Source organism: Aethina tumida, chromosome 4 (genome assembly GCF_024364675.1).
Source record: "Aethina tumida isolate Nest 87 chromosome 4, icAetTumi1.1, whole genome shotgun sequence".
In the NCBI taxonomy this organism is placed as follows: domain Eukaryota; kingdom Metazoa; phylum Arthropoda; class Insecta; order Coleoptera; family Nitidulidae; genus Aethina; species Aethina tumida.
Window position 1 is genome coordinate 29,696,392 of NC_065438.1, and position 20,655 is coordinate 29,717,046.

General features: G+C 41.6%; 6 protein-coding genes across 10 annotated transcripts; 2 read left to right on the forward strand and 4 right to left on the reverse strand.

The window, feature by feature from the left end:
* Positions 1-24: 24 nt before the first annotated feature.
* LOC109604890 (alsin) lies at positions 25-5,979 on the reverse strand. Of its 2 annotated transcripts, XM_020021438.2 has the most exons (9): positions 5,043-5,979; positions 4,560-4,984; positions 4,337-4,477; positions 2,936-3,966; positions 2,353-2,878; positions 1,474-2,288; positions 1,203-1,420; positions 611-1,130; positions 25-537 (listed from the first exon to the last, which is right to left on the reverse strand). In XM_020021438.2, the coding sequence occupies exons 1-9, from the start codon at positions 5,870-5,872 to the stop codon at positions 493-495; spliced, it is 4,551 nt and encodes a 1,516-aa protein (XP_019876997.2). In that variant the 5' UTR covers positions 5,873-5,979; the 3' UTR covers positions 25-492. The 2 variants fall into 2 exon arrangements, with proteins under 2 accessions (XP_019876997.2, XP_049822972.1); XM_049967015.1 differs by lacking the exon at positions 4,337-4,477 and having other exon boundaries at positions 5,043-5,978.
* Positions 5,980-6,795: 816 nt separating this feature from the next.
* LOC109604878 (eukaryotic translation initiation factor 4E-binding protein Mextli) lies at positions 6,796-11,147 on the forward strand. Of its 3 annotated transcripts, none has more exons than XM_020021424.2 (11): positions 6,796-6,950; positions 7,177-7,312; positions 7,382-7,494; positions 7,557-7,763; positions 7,879-8,068; positions 8,234-8,305; positions 8,799-8,859; positions 8,934-9,234; positions 9,299-9,524; positions 9,844-10,064; positions 10,133-11,147. In XM_020021424.2, exons 2-11 carry the CDS (start codon positions 7,195-7,197, stop codon positions 10,229-10,231), a joined length of 1,608 nt encoding a protein of 535 aa, XP_019876983.2. In that variant the 5' UTR covers positions 6,796-6,950; positions 7,177-7,194; the 3' UTR covers positions 10,232-11,147. The 3 variants fall into 3 exon arrangements, with proteins under 3 accessions (XP_019876983.2, XP_049822974.1, XP_049822975.1); XM_049967017.1 differs by lacking the exon at positions 6,796-6,950 and adding an exon at positions 6,957-7,101; XM_049967018.1 differs by lacking the exons at positions 6,796-6,950; positions 8,234-8,305 and adding an exon at positions 6,957-7,101.
* Positions 10,392-12,455, reverse strand: LOC109604877 (alpha-methylacyl-CoA racemase). Its single transcript, XM_020021423.2, has 2 exons — positions 12,260-12,455; positions 10,392-12,205 (listed from the first exon to the last, which is right to left on the reverse strand). The coding sequence occupies exons 1-2, from the start codon at positions 12,365-12,367 to the stop codon at positions 11,180-11,182; spliced, it is 1,134 nt and encodes a 377-aa protein (XP_019876982.2). The 5' UTR covers positions 12,368-12,455; the 3' UTR covers positions 10,392-11,179.
* A 371-nt stretch (positions 12,456-12,826) lies between these two features.
* Positions 12,827-14,820, forward strand: LOC109606868 (DET1 homolog). The gene is made up of 4 exons (XM_020023400.2): positions 12,827-13,310; positions 13,370-13,545; positions 13,612-14,313; positions 14,400-14,820. The coding sequence occupies exons 1-4, from the start codon at positions 12,951-12,953 to the stop codon at positions 14,815-14,817; spliced, it is 1,656 nt and encodes a 551-aa protein (XP_019878959.1). The 5' UTR covers positions 12,827-12,950; the 3' UTR covers positions 14,818-14,820.
* A 51-nt stretch (positions 14,821-14,871) lies between these two features.
* On the reverse strand, positions 14,872-16,164 carry LOC109604876 (2-oxoglutarate and iron-dependent oxygenase JMJD4 homolog). The gene is made up of 2 exons (XM_020021422.2): positions 15,644-16,164; positions 14,872-15,589 (listed from the first exon to the last, which is right to left on the reverse strand). Exons 1-2 carry the CDS (start codon positions 16,135-16,137, stop codon positions 14,932-14,934), a joined length of 1,152 nt encoding a protein of 383 aa, XP_019876981.2. The 5' UTR covers positions 16,138-16,164; the 3' UTR covers positions 14,872-14,931.
* Positions 16,165-16,309: 145 nt separating this feature from the next.
* LOC109606867 (carboxy-terminal domain RNA polymerase II polypeptide A small phosphatase 1) lies at positions 16,310-20,525 on the reverse strand. 2 transcript variants are annotated; one of them, XR_007547926.1, is made up of 5 exons: positions 20,301-20,525; positions 19,333-19,622; positions 18,938-19,273; positions 18,546-18,861; positions 16,310-18,488 (listed from the first exon to the last, which is right to left on the reverse strand). XR_007547926.1 is itself a non-coding variant. In XM_049967020.1 (4 exons), exons 1-4 carry the CDS (start codon positions 20,371-20,373, stop codon positions 18,664-18,666), a joined length of 897 nt encoding a protein of 298 aa, XP_049822977.1. In that variant the 5' UTR covers positions 20,374-20,525; the 3' UTR covers positions 16,310-18,663. The 2 variants fall into 2 exon arrangements, 1 of the variants encoding a protein (XP_049822977.1); XM_049967020.1 differs by having other exon boundaries at positions 16,310-18,861.
* Between the last annotated feature and the right edge of the window lie 130 nt (positions 20,526-20,655).

The window sequence follows — 20,655 nt, forward strand, 5'->3', positions numbered from 1 at the left end:
GGGGCGAAATAAGGAACAACGTCATTTTTATTGCACAGAATTTTATTTCTGACGATTGTCACTAATGACTGACTCGATAAATCAGGTACAACAAAAAATATCTAGACGACAAACAAACAATCTAATTAAATCCCTTGTTTGTTATCTGACTAGTAAATTAATCTTTTTGACTCGCACTGGGTACACTGGATTCTACTTTTTGGTAAAGTAACAAACAAACGAACGGTACAATTAGGGAGAGATTTAATTGATGTCTACCTTGTTGAATCTGGTCGTCTGATCGGCGGGTGTATATTTACAGATGCTGCTTGATATGTTTTTAAAAATTCTATGTAAATAACGTAAACTATAAAAATAATTCCATTTTGTTCGTTTATCACATAACGTTCACGTAGTATTGTTTCCATAACAGAAATAAAAATATATGTATAATTACAACAGCTTTAGATATATGTATATATAATAATATTTGTATTGACGACGACGGGTCCGTTAAATTATGGAAGATTTCTCTTTGAGTATTTGCTGGTAACAAGCCTAAAAAGTGGGAGAAAACAAGCAGAGAAATTGATTAACAATAATCCATCGGTCATAAACGATCAATGCTCACCTTGAGGGTGATGAACATGATTCCCAATTCTCCGCTCTCCAAACTGGGATCCATAAAGTTCTCTACGAAATCCAATTCCGATCCCAAATCGGGAATCCTAGCTCTGACGACAACGTACAGGAACAACGGAAACAAATCGTCCATGTTCCAAATGTAACTTTTACCTAAAATATCTTGGGCCACCGGTTTCATCTTTTCCACCGTTTGAATAATCACGAGCAGTTTGTCGGTGGGCGAGAAAGTCGATTTGATCTGTTGCAACGTCTCTATTGCTTCGGCGAAGACGTGATTCTTCAACGGCGAATGGGGAGGATACGAATCTTCAGTCTTTAGGAATTTCTGATCGACGGAGAGGAACGCCATCAGTGTGTAGTCCGTTTGCTTGTTCCATTCGATCAGCGTACGTTTGTATTGTCGTTCCTGTTCCTCATTGTTCAGTGTGAACAGTGTGAACAATGGATGATGGACTTTCGGCAAAATAATCGGGTAGAGGAGGGATTGGTAATTGACAACGTAATCACTGGAATGAGAAACAGAAAGCACATTTTATTATTAATAACGTCCACGACGATGGATTGTTGTTTGCACCCACCTGCCGCTGTCGTCGGTGATCAAAAGGTCTTTGCCGTAAGCGGGCAAACCGGGAAACAAAGAACGGACGATTTCGTACAGTCTTTTGGTGATGAATATCAGTTCGGTAATTGCGTGTTTGAGCAGAAGCGGATGCGCTCTGCCTCCGTAGGTCGTGGTGTACGCTTCGGACAGATCGTTGAGCAACGATCCTAACGGATGATACGGACTTTCGAACGCCTACAACGAAAACAATTCAATGTCTAACACAACGATTCGTGCGATGTGCGTACTTTGAGCAAGTAATTTTTCACTTCGTTATAATTGTCCACATCCAGTTTGTCCATACCGTAAGAGGGAATGATGTCCACGTGATTCAGACCGTTGCGGAACTTTTGTTCGTTCTTCTTCCGTTTCAAGTAGGTCGCATTTGACAAATAAACGGCCACGTTTTGCCAAATCTTCTGAGTTTCCTTCGCATCGTTCCTGCTGTCTTGTTCTTGTATACCCAAAACGTGGTGGCAATGCTTGAAGAGCGCCTTCCACTTCAAATGTACCGGAGTACAGAGAGTTTCGAACGACTTGGGAATCTTGTGACCCTGACCGCGACTCAAGGTGCCGTTAATTTTGACGCCGTCAGCCCAGCAACCACTCATGCTGCCCTCCACCACGTGGCCGGACGGCAACGTGAGCGTGCCTCGTCCATTCAAGACTCCGATGCCCCTGAACTCGCCTTCGTAGTGCGTCTGATCATCCAGAATCATGATTCCGTGTCCGGTCAACACGTCCTGATGAAAGTTGCCCTCGTAATAGACTCCGTCCGCGGTGACGACCACACCCTGGCCCTGTTTCCTGTCGTCGGCCCACATGCCGATGTACTTGTCGCCCTGAGCGATGTCGTCCATCACGCCGTATCCACATTTCAAGCCGGCAGCCCAGTCACCGATATAAAAGGAGGCACGACTCGCCATGAAGTTGCCCTTGCGTAGGAAACCGTGGCCGTGTGGCACGCCGTCTTTAAAGTGGCCGCGGTAGACGTCGTCGTTCGCATATCGCATCACTCCCAATCCGTTTTTCTGGTTGTCTTTCCATTGGCCCTCGTAATCACCTAAAACAATCACCATAGGGTTATTTGATTGTTGGTCATTCTGGTTAACGATTCGGTCACCTACCCACGTTGGGAACGGTCATTTCACCGTAACCGTGCAGTTGATTGTTGCTGAACTGTCCGGTGTACGCTCTGCCGTCGGGCCATTCGACGACGCCGTGTCCATGCATTTTGGCATTGTGCCATCTTCCGGTGTATTTGGCGTCTTTGAAAAAACCCGCTTTCGTGAAAATATGGGTGCCGTGCCGCACCAGGGGCGGTTGCAGCGCGTCGCCTCCGCGATTCAGCGATTGTTTCACCGCCGTTTGCAGAGCGTGGAACCATTCGATTTTAGATTCGGGTTCCGTGGTCACAAGACTGAGACAGTCCTCGGGCATTTTTAGACAGATTTGATGGTATTGGGTCTGTTGCTCGTCTTGCTGTTGGGGTTCGATCCAAATCATCGGAAGGCTGAAAAGGTACGACGTGGAGCCGTTCAAATGCACGAACAGGTCGTTGAACAGGACGAACCAGTGCGACGAGAAACGACTGGCGTTCAGCAAGTTGATCGGATCCTTGTGGCTCTCTTTCAGCAAACGTCGTTCCGGAGTCTAGAAACGGGAAAGATATGTAGGAAACTGTTCTGAATTCGACGCGGAATACGATACCTTGAGAAATTCGACTTGTCTGCCGCCGTTCAACCAAAAATCTCTGGTCACCTCCGCCTGTTTCTTACTGTTTTCGTAAAACTCTATGAACTCGTTCCACTTGTTGAATGTTTCCTTTTTCGGTTCGTTTTCGCCGCAAAAATGTTGAATAATCTCTTTGTAGTGCGCGATTCGAGTCAGAGGAGACACGAGATAGAAAGAAATGGCTTCTTCGTTATTCTTATCCTTCTTGCTGAAAGTGTCCGGCCTCAGTTTGTACAAACTGGCAGAAATCTCCACCAGCTTCGATATGTTTTGGAAGGCGTTCACACTAATTATGTTGTGGATCGTGTTTATGTAACTTTTGTAAACAGTCAGATGTTCGTCGTTGTACTTGAACAAGACGACGTCGTTAATCGAGATGAGACCGTCGGCGTATTCGATCAGAGACTGAACGTTGGCCGCCCAAAAGTAGAGCAAATCACTGTACGTTCTGCACAACGCCTCAAGCAAACCGGCGTTCGCAGCGGTCGTGTTCTTCTTCTGCAACGGTTTTATGACGTTCATGTGAACGGCGATCATTTCCTCGAGCATCCTTTGCTCGTCCTTTAAGAAATTCATCGCCACTTGATCGTCACGTCGTCCTTCGTTCAGCAGCACGTACTGTTTACTCGCAATCAAATTGGTGAACGCAGCACGTCGTTTCGAATCGTTGTCGGACGAACGGAGCTTCAGCTCGGCCAATTTGCTCGCACCTTTGCCCAAGTACAGCGCTTCGTCCGAGTTGGTGGTGAGTAGGACGGTGAAATGCTCACCGCAAACCACGTCTTTGACGCGTTCATCGTTTTTGCATGCGTACAACTTGGGCGAACTCTGATCGAAGTTGTTGTCCAACGTCACTTGGTTGTAGTCGTTTTGGCCCCAGATAAAAGCTCGACCGTCCAACGTCAAAACGGCGGCGTGGTAACTTTGCACCGACGCTTTTTTCACGCCCACGTTCGACAATTTCGTTATTATCATCGGTCGCTCTCTTTTTATTATGTCGCCGATGCCTGAAAAACGGAAAGATCTTGTTATTCATTTTTTTGTGTCACTTTTCCACAGCTCCTAACTAAAATGCTAACTCGAAAACAAATAAGATGTTCTTGACACGCCATTAATCTAGTATCAAAATGGAAATTGGAAAACCCAACCCAGTTGAAGATAAAAGTAATAATCTCCTAGAAATCGTGTTGTTACAACTTTTAGGAAATTAATGTATATATCATGTCAAACAAAATCAAAGAACGAAAAAGAAAAAAGGGAAAAGAGGGAAAAAAGCCAGTGTAACAAGTGTAAAAACAGCGGCAGGGAAAACTGAACAAAATCTCTAACTGATGCAAGACAAAAAACATTAATGGAAAATCACAAAAACGAAAATACCTGTTGGTGACGGGAGTTTGTATTCGTTATTAGTCCCGATGATTTTATTAAAGAATTGAAGTATGGGATTGACACTGTCTGAATTGTCTGAGGGCATGAATGGGAAATTGTCGTCGCAATCGCAAATTCGATCACTTAAATCTGCAGTCGTGAAATTAAAAGAAAAACAATTTACAAAGACAATAAGATCAGATCAGTGGAAGAAGTTGACGGAGAGTCTCACCTAGCTGGCCGTGCACGATGTTGCCCCAAGTCCACACCTCGCAGTTCAACACGTTCGATCCGGCCTTCACGATCATGTTGATGCGGTCGTGCACCTCGTGCTCGGACAGATCCTTTTCGGACGTGCACTGACTGACGGACAGCAACAGTTCGTCCTTCGACGTGGTCTTGTCCAGTTTCGAATCGTCCTCGTTGTTGTTCTCGATGATGCTGTTGCAGTCCGAACTGCCGCTGACGTGACGGGAGAGCGTTACGACTTTGTCGCCGACCGTTTTCACACCTTCGTAAACGAAACTTGCCACGTTCGTCATGTTTTCCTTGATAATTCGCGTCGGTTTTTCGGTGCACTCCACCAGATATTCTTCACCGGCCGAAGACATTCTGGATATTTGTCTGGTGAGAAATTCCTTCGCAGCTTCCGTGTTTCTAAACAACAATCAATCAATCACAAATTATGTACGTAAAAATAAAACAAACGACTCACCTAAATATTATGTTCTTTTCAGTTTTGATATCTGAACAATTCTCGGCGCAATTATCGTTAATCTTCTCGTTTGAACTGACGACGCTGCTGTCGTTCTTGCTACTTGTGGACGTTGTTTCAATGTCGTAACTGCCTAAAACCTTAACACCCAACAGACAAACATCGGACATGGTGGAAGTGAGGGAGGTGGGTGACGTCAGCTGTGAGGCTGATGACAAACACTTGGGACAGTTGGATTGGAACACCTCCTCCTCATCACTCTCGCCATCATCACTTTTCACCTGTTTACTGACTATTGCAATTGCGAAATCGTTTCCCACATTCGCCGAGTATATGAATCTTCCCATGAAGAAGTTGACCCGTTTGGGCGTCTCACAATTGATACCGATTTGCGGCATAAATCCGGAGGCCCACAAATGACCCGCATCTGTGATGAACAACCTCCCATATTCACCCACAGCCATCTTTTTCACTTTCATCTTACACTTCGTGCCGTTGTGGCCTCGGTTGCACATAAACTCTTCCAACAGTTCAATTTCGTTGAGTATTTCCAAATTTTCGCTGCATTTCAACACCGTGCCATCCCTGTTGACTATGAACAAAGTATCTTTGTAACAATCAATGTCCACCGGTTTGAACTCCTCCTTGACCACCAGTTCCACATCTAGAAAGTGAGAACGATCGTCGACGGTTTCCACAAATCCGTGATATAAATTGTTGTTGTTGGTGAGCAGGTACAGGTGATTGTTGATGTTGGTGATCTTAACGATCGTCTCCGTGATTTCCGTACGGAGACGAACGGTCTCGTTCAAGAGCCACAGGCTCGACATCGCGGCACTCCACCAACCACTCGCTCAATTCTATCCACCACAGGAACAGGGAACGCTGGAAATGTTGCTCATTCCCAACTCCATGTTTCCGTCATTTCGCCCTCGAAACTTGGCCACGCCCACTGTTCTTGGAACACAGCTGATTGTCAAATTATCTTTCTCTGTTCTTGTCACTCCTCTCGCTCTGTAAATTTGAAAAACGGCGTAGAATACGTTTCCACATTTTCAGAGGGTTTTATTATTTTGTCAAACATTCTGTAAATATTTCCTAGCATTCCGATTTAATTTGGGTTTAGTGCTTATAAGATTTCAACGTTGCGCATGCGTTCAAATTTAAATTAACCCTCTGGTTATTGATACCCTCCATTGTTGCACATCGTAAACCTCTATTTAATGAATATTTAATTTTAACATCAGATTTTATTAATCTATACGTAATTAATGCCATAATTTGTTAAACGAGCCCACGTTATTTAAATTTTATTGTTTTTCTCTTAATTTTCTATTTTGTGAGTAGGAAATTATTTTAAGCAAATTTATTTTTTAAATTTAAGTGAATTTGACGAAATATAAACCCAATAAACCTTCAATAATAAATCTGCAACCAAGAATACGTCCTGCTTAATCTACAGCATCTATCATACTAAACGATACATGTAAACAATGTTTGTTGTTGTTGTTGTTGTATGATCAATGCATACAAGGACATTGCCGGATCTTATACTCTTCGGCAGTCACGCGTTTATTTATTTTGATATAATCATGTGGAATATTTATTTGCGTAAACAATGAGTTCGGATGGACGTTGAAAAGGGAGAGGTGCACGACACAATTGAATGAGGTGCCAAGTAAACATCGTTGATGGTTATTTGATAAGTGTCATATGTAAGGGAATGACAAACAACGTTAAGAAAGAAGATAAAATGTTGGGAATTCGAACGGCTGTGATTTCGGCGCCCACGTGGTTATTTTGAGGCGCGTGCGCATTGCACCGAGGTGCCGTGCGATTTCGTGCAGCACGGCAGCTGTGCGAGTTGTTGCGTCTGAAATTCATAAATACACATCGAAACGACACAAGGTACCCAAAATAATAAACGCTCTCCGATCAATTCGATTCGCACGTCACCGTTTCGCTATAATTAATCAGTTGAAGATCCGATTGGAGTGTTGGTGCGATTCGAGGTGCAAAAAAAGCAGTTCGTCATCGAGTTTTCACCATGAGTCACTCAGTCGGTCGTTCGCTTTTTTCTCTTTGTGCCAGGCCAATTGGAAACGTGAAATTGGATTGTGTTTCGTTGTTTTAGGACTTGTGCAAAACGAAAATGTCGTCGGGCCTGTCGTCCCGTCTCAAGCACCCCAAGAAGCACGAGTTGGTCAAGTCGCACAGCCAAGCACAGATTTTGGCCAACAAATTAAGACAAGACGGAGTTTTAACTACAGGTAATAATCCATGGAATTTCCAATTGCGCACACTTTCCGTGTGACAGGACCGTGTCTGATTTGTTGCAGTTGAGAATGTGCTGCAAGCTGTGGACCAGGTTGCTCATCTTCTGGCGGCCAACGTTGTTGACAACAGCATATCCTACAAGGACAGTGTCATCAACTTGTGTCAACACTTGAAAGTAATGAGACGGTCGCATTCACTTTGCTCGACCCTCCAACAAGACTCTTTTCTCTGTTGTAGGTGTACGGGGCGTATTTGGAGATCTTGTACAAGGAACAATTGGATCATGCATTCAAAATATTCAGGGACAAGGCCCAAGACGACCAGCGAGTCGATATGCTTTCCAGATTGCATCTGTTAGAACTCATCGAGTTGAGGGCCAAAGGATGGAAAGGCACAGATGGAATGAATCTCTATTACAGGAAGAAGATCAATCAATGTTCTCAGGTAAACAAGGATATTTGGTTGATTCACTACTCACTTTTTCGAATTTTTGGCGCACACATTTGTGATGAACGGTCGTAATATCGAAAGAGAACATAAAAATGTGTGTCTTGTTTAGATCGACATGTCGGATTCGGCGACAAGTTTGAATGAATCGATGAGTTCGATGATCATGTCAGCGTCTCCGCCACTTTTGGGTCCAGGTGAAATAATCAAGCCTTCGGGAAAGTTTGCGAAACCGACCAGAATTCCAGGCAAAAAATATTGTAAAGACGAAGTCGTTATTCGAAATGCCGATTCCGGAAAAGGTAAATCTTGCATTCGGCAACTTGTTCTGATTTTCAAAAGTCTCGTCGGAATCCAATAAGATATCATGATATATTTTAACATTAACGTTATCGACGACAAAAAACAATAGAAAATTAAGAAGGGAAGAGATATGTTGAGAAGTAAAAAGTGTTTGTTAATTATAGTGATGGGTATCAAAGGCAGACGAGTGCACATGATTGAGGAATTAAGCGAGACGATTATCTCGTTTCAGAGAGGTAAAACGTAACTTGGAGGTGTTTGTGTTCTAGCGTGTTTCTAGCGTGCTTCTCTACTCTTCTCACACACATACACACACACACACACACAGAGCCACTACTATTTCTGTCCAGCTAATCCCTTTACTAAAAGATTTTTTGTTAACGGATCATTTAGCTTTTGTTGCAGTTTTTCAGAGTGTGTCTCATGTCTTGTGCATGATTTGTGCGCCACACTTGGAAAACTGTGAAATTATAGACGGACGTTCATAATACATAATATTAATGATGATTAATTTTACTAAATCGTCACCAAACAAACACATTCCGCCACCTTTTCAGATTTAATTAATAAAACAAGGCGCACACACAATTACTGATTGAATGTGCAAATTTACTAATTTCCGTTTTTGATTTAATTTGTTTTAATTATGAATGGCTTTTGTCGCACATCGCACCCACGCACGGCGGTCGTCGCAGTCGCAGTCCCGTCTGATTTGGTTTTGCGTTGCAGTGAATCCCGGAGCCAAGGAGCGTCTCGTGCAAATCACCGGAGCCAACGAGGAGAGCATAAAGTAATTAAAATCGTTTAACCTTCGATCTGGCCACGCCACGTTCAATCTCTCTCTCTCTCGTTTGTCGTTTTCAGTCATGCGAAGCAGCTGATCGAAGACACGATAAGAAGGAACGCTTCCCCGGTCCGCGAGCACGGAATGGGTGTTGGAGGCGTGGTCGGAGGTCCACTCACTGGTTCCAGCTCCAGCGTGAATTCCTCTGCGTCCGACGAGAGTCCCACGATGCCGGCGTCGGCTTTGGCGTCGGGACGGGCGTCGCGCGCCCTGATGCACAGCTTGAGCACCAACGACGCGAACATCGGCGAATACAAGTACACCGTCACCACCGGAAGCGGCTCCGTCAAAATCACAGGCAACAACCTCGATTTAGTCATGGTAACCCTGAACGAACGCTCTTTAAACAATAATCACACACGTGGCAATTTGTTGTTTGCGACAGACGAGTAAATTGGTCCTGGAAGAGTACTTTTCCGGCGAACCGATCCACGACGTGGCTCAGTTTTACAGTTTCGACAGTCTTCCGCAGCCAATTGTCGCGAACGATGTTGACGAGGGGGCGCCCTTGTCGCCGCCCGAATCACTGCCGTCGCCCCAACCGGTCGTCGCCAACGGTCAGAACAACAACAACAACAACAACAACAACAACGATGTCGACGACGCACCAGGTAAAAAACCATAATAAACAAGTATATCTATCTATTTATCTATCCGAAAGTACTTAAGCGACACGTTCAAAGTTTAAATTTTGGTTTGTTTTTTGTTTCGTTGAGTACTATTACCATGTAATGTGTTGTTTTACCATTTAAACCGCTGGTGCTGGAAATTAATAAATTATTTATTTATATACAATGTGACTTTGTTTGTTTGAAATAAAGTGTTTGAGTAACGACAAGCACACGTTATTTTATACATATTAACACCCTGAGAACCGTCGTACTAAAAATACCCCATCAAATCTACAAAGAAACTTTAATTTGAATGTAGATAAGCCGGTGTTGCGTAAGCCTCGCTTGTCGTTGGAGGAGATAATAAAAGGGAGAACGACGCCGCCGCCGCCGCCGTCGCCGTCCAGTCGAGCGAGCGCCGAAAAGTTGCTGGCCTATTCGATAGAGTTTCTGGCGCAACTCGCCATGAGTCCCTTCTGTTTGGCCCAACCGCAAGATTGGGAACGGATCGCCAACGAATATCCCAACCTGGTCCGAAAGGTAAAACATGATAATCGATCGATCGATCGCACATTCCTGTTCTTTCCTGTTGATGTTGTTGTTTCCAGGTGGTGGAGTGTTTCGACGCGAAGCAGTATCTGTCGAATCGCACAGGCGAGCCCAGTTCGGTGCTGAGCGCAGAAGAAGCGGACAAATTGGAGATCTGACGAGGCGTCCCATCGCCACAGTCGTCGACGTCGTCGTCGTCGTCGTCGTCGTCGTCGTCGTCGTCGTCGACGCTAAATTCTGACCTTGCGTCATAACTGATATTACTACTCAATCTCAATTTCATTCAAGTAGACTGTTTTTACTTTATTTTCATTACCAATTGCGCTTCATCGATTGGTACGATGCGTCCATTGAATTTCTCTGTCTCTTCTCTTCATTTCTATTTATCATAGTTTAGCCATGGTTGTTTGAAAGTTTAAAAACGATGTTGAACGCAATTATTTATAACCATTTTATAAAATGCGAAAAAAAATAATAGTTAATGTGACTGACTTTACTAATCTATTTTTAGAATAATTTATTTATTTATTGTTGTTAAAAAAATATCTTTTCTAAATATTATACATTTATGCATGTACACCATTACAAGTTACATGTATGATATTATTATCGTGATATACATATTGATATTCTCTCGAATCTGACGTATTTTTTTACGCGGGAAAAATATGCTCAGTCTCACCGCATGCAATAAAAAGTAAGTTATTTATTGTTAGAGAGCAACGAACACAATCTCCGAATTCGGACAATTTTCCGATTGTGTACAGTTAATAGCAGCTCTTCTTATCCAAGTATTTAACATTCGACGCTTTTAAGTGTGGCCATGCTATTCAAAGAGAGGGCACATTTGAAGGCGTCGACGCAGCTCCTCGTATTTCTAATAGGTAAGACTAAAAAGTAATCCTTACAAAAGCGTAGTGGTATTCAATTAGATAGTCATGTTTAAGATTTCTCGTTTTGTTTTTGTTTAGTTTACTTATTGTTTCCTTATCAAAACATGTTGTTTATGTTCGTATGTTTTATTTTTGTTTAATGACTTTAATATAATATCAATAAAAATGATTGTTAACTTAATTGCCCAATTCTTCCGTAATCAATCTTTCAGTTCACAATTTGGATTTGCTGCGACTCTGAACGATCCCTTGTACTTCTAACTGATCAATTTCGTCGGCTCCATATCCGAGTAAAGTTTCCAGGATTTCTCTGGTGTGTTCTCCGCAATCAGGCGATTTCTTGAGACACTGCGATTCGGCCGGAGTCCTACTTAGAACGGGAGCCGGTTTGGGAAACTTTCCCTCTTCGGTGTCGACGAACGATTCTACGTTGTGCGGATGGTTGGGTGCATCTTTCAAATCTAAAAGTGGGCCCACACATGCGTCGATTCCGTCGAATATTTCGCACCATTCCTTTTGAGTCTTCTGCAAAAATTTTTCCTCAAAAATCTTTTTCATTTCATCGAATTGCCCAAATTGCGGAGCATCGTCTTCATTCAATCCCAAACCTTGTAACAATTTCATGTAAAATTGCTCTTCCAATGCGCCCACCGTCACGAATTTCTCATCCTTAGTCCGATAGACGTCGTAAAAGTGTGCACCGGAATCCAACACATTCTCTCCCCTTTGCTGCCCCCAAATGGGCAAATTCTGCGACCGATACAACCAACTTCCCAAATAGGCTGTACCTTCTACCATGCTGCAGTCGACAACCTGTCCCCTTCCGGATCTGCTCCTCTCAAACAAAGCCATCAAAATTCCTAAGGCACACATCAAACCACCGCCTCCGAAATCAGCAACCACGTTCACTGGGAACGTGGGCTTCTCATCCTTCCTCCCGAACAAAGACAACAAACCGGACAAGCCCACGTAATTAATGTCATGTCCCGCGCTGTTCTTGTACAATCCTTTTTGTCCGTATCCGGTCAGACGGGCATAAATTAAGTTCGGATTGTCCCGTAACAGAATTTCCGGCCCCAGTCCGTTTTTCTCCATCACTCCGGCTCTAAACGGTTCGATCAAAACATCCGACTCTTTACATAGTTCTTTCATTATTTGCACACCTTTTGTGTCTTTCAAATTGACCGCTATCGATTTTTTACCGTTGGCCAGTCGGTCCAAAGTCCCACGATCGTTTATCTGGAAGAATAATAAATGAGAAACATTTATTAAGCATCGGATATTACGTTGTACCTTGTTAACACGAATCACGTCGGCACCGAAATCTGCCAAGATCATACCGCAAAAAGGTGCAGGGGCCAATCCGGCGAATTCGATCACTTTCACACCTTTTAAGGCCATTTTACCATTTTTTTAACTGTTCCAGTGAATTAATAAATGAATAACACTAGGGTCAAAGGTTAACAAAATATATTTAAATTTATTATAATTTTTCAGATTGTTCCAAACGCACTGGTATGTACTATAACAAATAGAGTATTATTGATACTGTTCTATAAATTCAATGTTGTCAGTTCATTTTTGTTATTATTTAAAACGAATGTAGTGTGTGATACTTTTTACAAAGTTTCTCTTTTCTTCTTACTTAAATGTATAATTGTTTAACAGTTGTATCATTATAGAAGGGTTAACATGTTGCAAATAATTAAATGCAAAATCACATTTTATTGTTAATTTACAAATTCTAATAATTCCCAATCGTCGATGATTTTTCAAACATTGACCTCATTGTAAAATTCCCAACCTACAGCGCCACCACCTCACAGGGAATTATATGTGGATATAGCTGTCACTGTTTCACTCACTGTTTAGTCCATTTCCTATCCCCGGCGCGGAGAAGAAGATGATGTGAATCAAGTCAGGTGACCATAACCTAGAAATGGAGCAGCAACAGCGCGGTCAATGTAAATGAAAATGCTGGAAAATGGAAACGTTTTACAAACCGAAGAAAATTCCGGCGCAGAACATCGTGCTGCGCCTAAACCACCGCCAAATCTTCTCGTATAAGAAACCGGGCACGCATTACCATTCGGCCAGACAATTTCACCAGAATATCGTGCCGAATTATACGCTGATAAATGTTGAGAAACCGCCGTGTTTCTTGAGGAAATTCAGTCCGGATGGCAAACATTTCATCGCGTTCTCGTGCGACCAAATGTCGCTCGAGATATACGTGTACCAAGGGCCCGCAGCCGCGGCCGATCTCTTGCAAAACTTTAACGACAGGAATAACGAAAAGAAAAAATTCGAAATTAACAGCCAAATATTCGGACGATTTTTTAAAGTATTGCATTTCTTCAGTCATTCTGGTGTGGAACGTTTTAACTGAAACTCTATTTTCAGATGAAGCATGTAGTGAATGTGGCCAGAGGAAACGAACAGCTGAACAGGGAATGTAGTTTATTTACAGACGACAGTAGATATGTGATAATAGGTTCTGCCTCCTTTATTCCTGAAGAAATCAGACCTCATTTTTATGAGATATACACTAACAATGAATCAGTTACATTCGGTCAAAGGTATCAGTCAGTCAAGCAAACTTTGTCTATTTAATCAGGCATTATTTTTTGATTGTCTTGTTTCAGGTCTCCCTTGGAAGACTACACCTTACACTTGATCGATTTACAACAAGGAAAGCTCTGTGATACAAGACAGTTTAAGGTGGACAAAATTTTTCTGTCACACAATCAGGGTTTGTATTTGTATAAAGACACCCTGGCTGTTCTTTCCATTCAGCATCAAATGATACACATTTATCAAATTTTGGATGGAATGTTTGTAGATGTGAGAAAAATAGGCAGATTCTGTTACGAAGACGATTTGTACTGCTACAATTTGGTATATCCAAACGAAAGAGCCTTTAAAGATCACAATATAAGTTCTTTAAAGCACAGAGTGTTAACATTTCTGTACAAAAGAGCTGCTCACTTGAGCAAAGAGACAAACAATCCGACTGAACTGAGAAGATTCTATCATTATTTTGATAATTTTTTGTCTTTGAAATTGTGGAAAATGCAATTATTGGATGAAGATCATCTTTTCATTAAGTATGCAAGTGAAGATGTGGTCACACTTAAAACATTGGATGTGAACAGCCAACCTCAATTTTTTGTTGTCTACAACATGAAGGAGAGCAAAGTTTTGGCCATATATGAAAACACTTCAAAAAAGTTGTTGGACTGTTTCGAAAACTTTTGCGATTATTTCCGCAACGCGTGTATATACAACGAGACCCAGTTCACATGCAGTCCATCCAACAATCTCTATGCCAGACTCCTCCATCACAGGTACGTACATACATTAACAGTGTAGATTGGTAGAGAGAGAGAGAGAGAGAGAGAGAGAATGGGTCAACTCATTCAACAATTTTCAGGTTCAAGCAAACCATAGTCAGCGCCAAGTTTGGTGGATCTACGGAAGCGACCAAAAGACTTTTATCCCAGTTACCCATAAGTGCCCAATCCTATACCAGTTCTCCATATTTAGATTTGGCCTTATTCAGTTACGATGACAAGCTGGTCTCAGTCATGGAAAGGCCTAAAGCTTCAGGTGAACACCCTATCAGGTTTTATGCACGTGATTCCGGATTTTTAAGATTTCGAATTTATGCGGGTCAAGTGAGAACAGCGACAAAGCCGAATAGAAGATTAGTTGCCTTTACATTCCACCCAAGTGATCCTTTTGCAATTTCCGTACAAAGAACGGATGCCGAGTATATTGTAAATTTTCACATTAGGTTCGACACCGCTGATTTAGAAGGTAAAATCGTTAACGAGGATAACGTCATCTAAGACGCTGTGATGACAATTAAAAGACTGTTTTGTATATACATATATTGATATATATATATATATGAGAGAAAAATAAATATATTTATGGTAAAAAATATTTACATGGCTTATTACTTAATAAGCGTGTTCAATTTGTAGTAGTAATTTTTGTGGATGGGGATCCACAGTTTTGAAGTAATTCAAATTCATCACTTCATTACAATAAGCAAACGATCGTAAAACGTTTTCTATCGCTTTTAAATCGAATTGCAAATGGTTTTTACCTAAACAATACCCATTATGTAATATCACGTCTTCATTCGAATTTAAAGCATCAAGTCTGCTAAATGCTATGTACCTAATCATTTCATAAAACTTGTAATAGTTGATACCAAATGACGCTTTTAACATTAATTGACAATGTTCTGCAAAATCAGACATCTCTTTACAATCGTCAATCTCACTGACAACTGTCTTTAAATGTTCATTCAGTGCCTCCCACATAAATTGAACATTGCAACCGTTGATCCAATTGTGGTTAATTGAAATTGTGTCTTCCAAATTGTAGACCTGATGATACCAACAGGAGGGAACGAATACCGCGTCCCCCTGACTTTGAACGATTTGTATGCATTTACCAGCAAAGTCGGTCGCCGTCACATCGTAGGGCAGATTGTTGAGTTCATTTCTCATTGCGTTCTCGTCTCCCGGCTTGAAAAACAACCATTTCTTTTTGCCACAAACATTTACAGACCAACTGAATGATGAGAAAACATCAGAGTGAAATGGGGTCCTGAAATAGATCACGTTGATATTCATCATTACATAATTTGTTAAATAAGATCACCATGTATTTTTTGGACCCATGTAAACAAATCTATAGTCATCGTCTTGGTTGTTCACCAGGAATTCGTTGAGCCAATCTGATGCAAAGTACTTTGGAACAACGTAAAAATTATCTTGAGGACGTTCTCGTTTCAGATGCCAATCCTTGAGATAATGAAGCTGATTTTGCGTTTTCAACTTGTTCCAGTTGTCCAAGTAACTTTTAAAGGTACTTTGATAGGTTTTCTGTGAGTTGAAATATTTTTCGTTGCATTTGTATATCGTCACTTGAAAGTTGCCGTATTGGTTTGATAAATAGTCGAAATTTGGCCGATCGTTGATTGTCCATTTATTGGCCGACTCCCAGCCTGTGGTCACATTTTTAATGAGGCACGGTATGTTCGGATACATGTGGTTTTGGAAGAAGAAATCATACGAAACATTTTCGTCCAACGTGGGAATGTTGGTGTTGTTTGCATTGTTATTCTTTTTAATTTCTCCGATTTCTATTTCCATGACATTTTCAGGAATGTTTGAGGTTAGATGTGGTACGTTTGAACTTATTTATTGTTTACATGTAAACAATGTATTGTTTACATGTAAACTACATTCCATTTTTAAATGTGACGTCTGTCTTATGAGGCACAGGTAATAATATAATATTAATGACTATAATAAAACAAAGCAGTTGTCGTTAAAAAGGGCGTGATTTTTATTATAAAATATAAGACATTATTGTTGGGTACAAATGACAGGCTTTTATTTACAATCAATCAAGGCAAATATGTAATGTATGGATGCTGTACATTCACAAGACAATTACAATATCGGGGTATCGTCGTTTGATTTGTACGACCAATTTCGAACAAATCGAAATGTACGTTAAAAATGTGGTCAATCATGTAATTAATCAATCAAATCAATAAAAACAATAATTATATTAAATACTCTACAACAACAAAAAATAGTTATCCATCATTATCATCATTATCATCATCATCATCATAATCTTTTTTATGTTTAAATAATGTTAATAAAAAAATATATATATATATAAGGTATAGATAGATATGCGGGTCGAAGAAAGTGCACGTGACATAATTATCTATTTGTACAGTTGTAGATGTATATGCGTTTGTTGTTGGTCCGTTCCAGTGTCTATTTATTTCCTAAAATGAATAAATAATCCGGTTTAAAATTGACGTACGTATCACGTTATCAGGTGCACTTTCGTCGAAAAAACTATATTGCTTACGTTTATATAGTTGCTTGCATGTATAAATCAATTTCACACAATACACAAATTATACATTTACTATAATATATTAATTAAAATCTTACTAAACGATAAGAATACAATACAATAATATATATTACTAAACAACATAAAACTGTACACGTTCTGAAATAATAAAATATAAATTAAAAACTCACAACTTTACATTAAAACTTAAATACACTGTTCAATAAAAACAATTAACTTTTAAAGTAAAATTCATTCCTTTGTACTAAACAGAAAATCGACATTGACATTATCTTCTTTTCAAGAACAAAATGGTTTTTTCTACCTACAACGCATTCTGTTAGGTACGTTTACAACAATCCTTCCACACTCAAATTATCCTAGTGACTAACTCATTTTTGTAGTAGTGTCTATTTATGTATATGCATGTGTGTGTGTGTGTGTGTGTGTGTTTTTCTCCGTAAGACTCCACAAGTCTTTTTTCGCATGTCCCTATCACATTTATATACTAATAAATACATAATTGAAAAACAAACAAACAAACAAACAAGGAAAACAACGAATGGAATGAACGGTCCATTTTGTAAATGATAAAAGGAATAATGTCAGCTCCGCAACGTAGCAGCAACAAGTGATGTGGTAGTATGTATTTGGTGGTTCTTTTGAATGTCTCTCTCTCTCTCTACAGTATATGCTTCACAATTAAATGCTCGAAAAAGTCATATATCGATATTTAAGGCCACTGTTATTTAAAAAAAAGCGGAACAACAAACATACAGCTTTGTTCCCAAGGAAAGCATCACTTCACGCCATCAATCAGGATATGGAAATGAACCTTTTGAGCAGCGACCGAATTTAGAAGTGATTGTAGTGCGCGTAATTTATTCACATTTAGAGTTTAGTCTTTGAATCAGTACTTAGAATTAGTTGTTTAAAACGACGACGATATGTTCTATTTACAAGGTCAGATCTGAACACATTTTTCCAATAGTCGGTTAGACCCTTCTCTTTCTTTTTTTCATTTCTTCTGGAAATGTGCGACAGGATTATTGAGCGTTTTTCGAGATTCCACTAGATTTGGGAGCAACGTTTTCTTTCTTTCTTTCATTCTTTCCTTCCTTCCTTTCCAATGAAATGCACATGTCGAGTTTGTCTTCTATTAATTAATTAGTAACTAATAAAAATGCTTGAGTATTTCGTAGAGAAATCGATGAAGAACGATTTATGGAGACACTGAACAGACGACAACGGAAACGTTTGAAATGCTCGGGCCTATCTCTAAATCTCTCTCCATTTATCAATTATGTATGTATGTTGTATCAGTTTATGTACACAAGACACTAAGATATAATATAATTAATACTTATGTATCTTACACTTTAAATAAAATTATCCGGGGACGAGTCGCACCGGATCGGACGCAGCCGGTCCCATTTCTGCATTTCCTTCGTATTAAGTACAACGGTCCGTGGGAAGTGGGAGGCGTCGCCCGTTTCGCCGCAACTGGGCCCATTAAGTATAAAAATATGTATTATATGCATATGTCATATTGAAATTGATGGTCTGAATGGTCTGTAGGAAAAGGACGACTTTTGTGTCGCAGGAAACAATCGGCAAACAAAACCTGCGATGGAAATATGCAACATGTATAACAGATAATATATCCGCAGTGGTTACCTACAATATGTACAGTGCGCCGCCCCGACGCCCCACATCGCCGCCAACGCCGGCAACGCGACGTGCAGCAGAAGGACGCGGAGCAGTTTGCGTGCGATGACGGGGCGGAGCGCGGGCCTCCGCTACGTGCCGTTCGTCGGTCCGTTCTGTTGTTGGGGCGGCGGCGGAGGCGGCATGCCTCCCGCCACGCTGTTGTACGGGTGGTTCGAGTTGCACAGCACCGTGTACACGTTGTCCACTTTGCTCAGCTTCTCGAAGAACGGGATCAGATCGAGCAGCTCCGAATCGCCCATGTCGTCGAACCACGACGCGACGGGAACCTGAAACAACAACGAACGGTCGGTCGGTCGGTCAGCTTCGAAAGGTCCAAGGGAAAGAAGAGAGTGACACACGTACTGCGTTGTCCGGATGGAAAATGTAGGAAGCGGGCGAGTTGTCGATGATGACGATCTTTTGCAGGTCCCTGCCCAGTTTGTTGAGGTCCTTGACGTAGTTGCCGCGATAGAAGACGCAGCTCTCGCGGAACAGTCGCGCCCTGAAGACGCCCCACTGGTCCAACAAGTCGGCCACGGGATCCGCGTATTTGGCGAGGGAGGCGGTGAACAGCACGCACTCGTACAGTTCGCCCATCCGTTTCAGGAAGTCGTCGACGTTCGGTCGCTTCAACACGTACACTTGATGCACCGTTCCGTCGATCTCGACTGGGACGACAAAGTCCGCGTTGCTGATCGGCTGCAAAACGAGGGTAGGTAAGTCTCCTCTTCCCAATTCCCAATCAATCAGTCACTTACTTTGAAACTGCTGTGGACCAAAGTTTCGTCCAGATCTATCACCATGCACTTCTTGTGCATGTCCTGGTGCCTCGCCGGAGGCAACAAGAAATTGCATCTGTTCTCCACGTACTCTTTGCCGTCGGTGCACACGTCGCCCCTACTGTCTCTGTTGCCCTTCCGCCGACCGAGACAGCACAACAGGGAACGCAGGAAGCCTCGAGACGTGGATTTTTTCGACGGGCATTGGTTCGGCTGTGCCGTCGCGACGCCATCCGGTAACAGCTCATTGTCAATGGGAGGAAGTGTTCCTGTTTCGATTAAACCAATTAACCTTCATTATTCTCGTCTATTAATTGTTACTAGATAAATAAATAAAACACAATTGGTAAGTTCACCCTTTTCTCAAGCCCACACTAACAAACAAACAAACAAACAAACAAACAGTAGTATTAGTTTTTATTTGGTTACGGACAATTCCACCTGTTCAAATCGTTTATTTATCTGTTTGCATAATTTCAAGTTTATTGCGTTTCAATTACGATAACAACAAACTAACAAACAAACAAACAATCAAACTGGCAACAGTCGACGAAGTTCGAAATTGGCTAAAAATGTGAAAGTCGAAATGACGATCGTATCGGGAGGAAAGACGGAAATCGGCGGAAAAGAGGTCACGGAAACGGTCAGGAGTAAAACAAATGAATGAACGGAGCGATTGGACAATCGTCGTCGTCGTCGTCGTCGTCGACGACGTCGCAGTCGTCGATCCGTCGTCCAGGGTCGATCTCAAGGTCCCATCATCGTTCTGTGTTCATCTTGTTTACCTACTATGCTGCTACGCCTACTGTGCACCGTGCACACCTTTCCCCTTTCATCATCACAATAACACTGTTATTTTTTCGCAAACAAATGAACGACTTGTACAGTAACCACCAACACACAAATTAAAAGGATCGAGACGGTGTGTTTGTCGTGTTTTCCTTTACCTTTCTCGGGAGGATAACTGTTTAATTGTTCGTCTTCCCGCGACACCTGAGTAATGATGGACGATGCGTCCATTTAAACATTTGCAATTGTCCGGTCTGGTCACGGCGCAAATCTGAACAGCTGAAAAGACCGGACAACGGACGTGGCCCTGTTCCGTTCGTTGCGATCACGACACGCCGACTTTGATCTTTATTAAAAACACCTTCGCAAAATGGCAGATGCTGTTTTGCTCCCGATCGCAGACTGACAATTCGGGCGGCGCGATCTGCCTTACCGATCGTAATCGCCGCCACTTTTAAATTTTTAAATCCCCCCGATTCAAACAATTTTCTTATTTATTGTAAACATATTTTA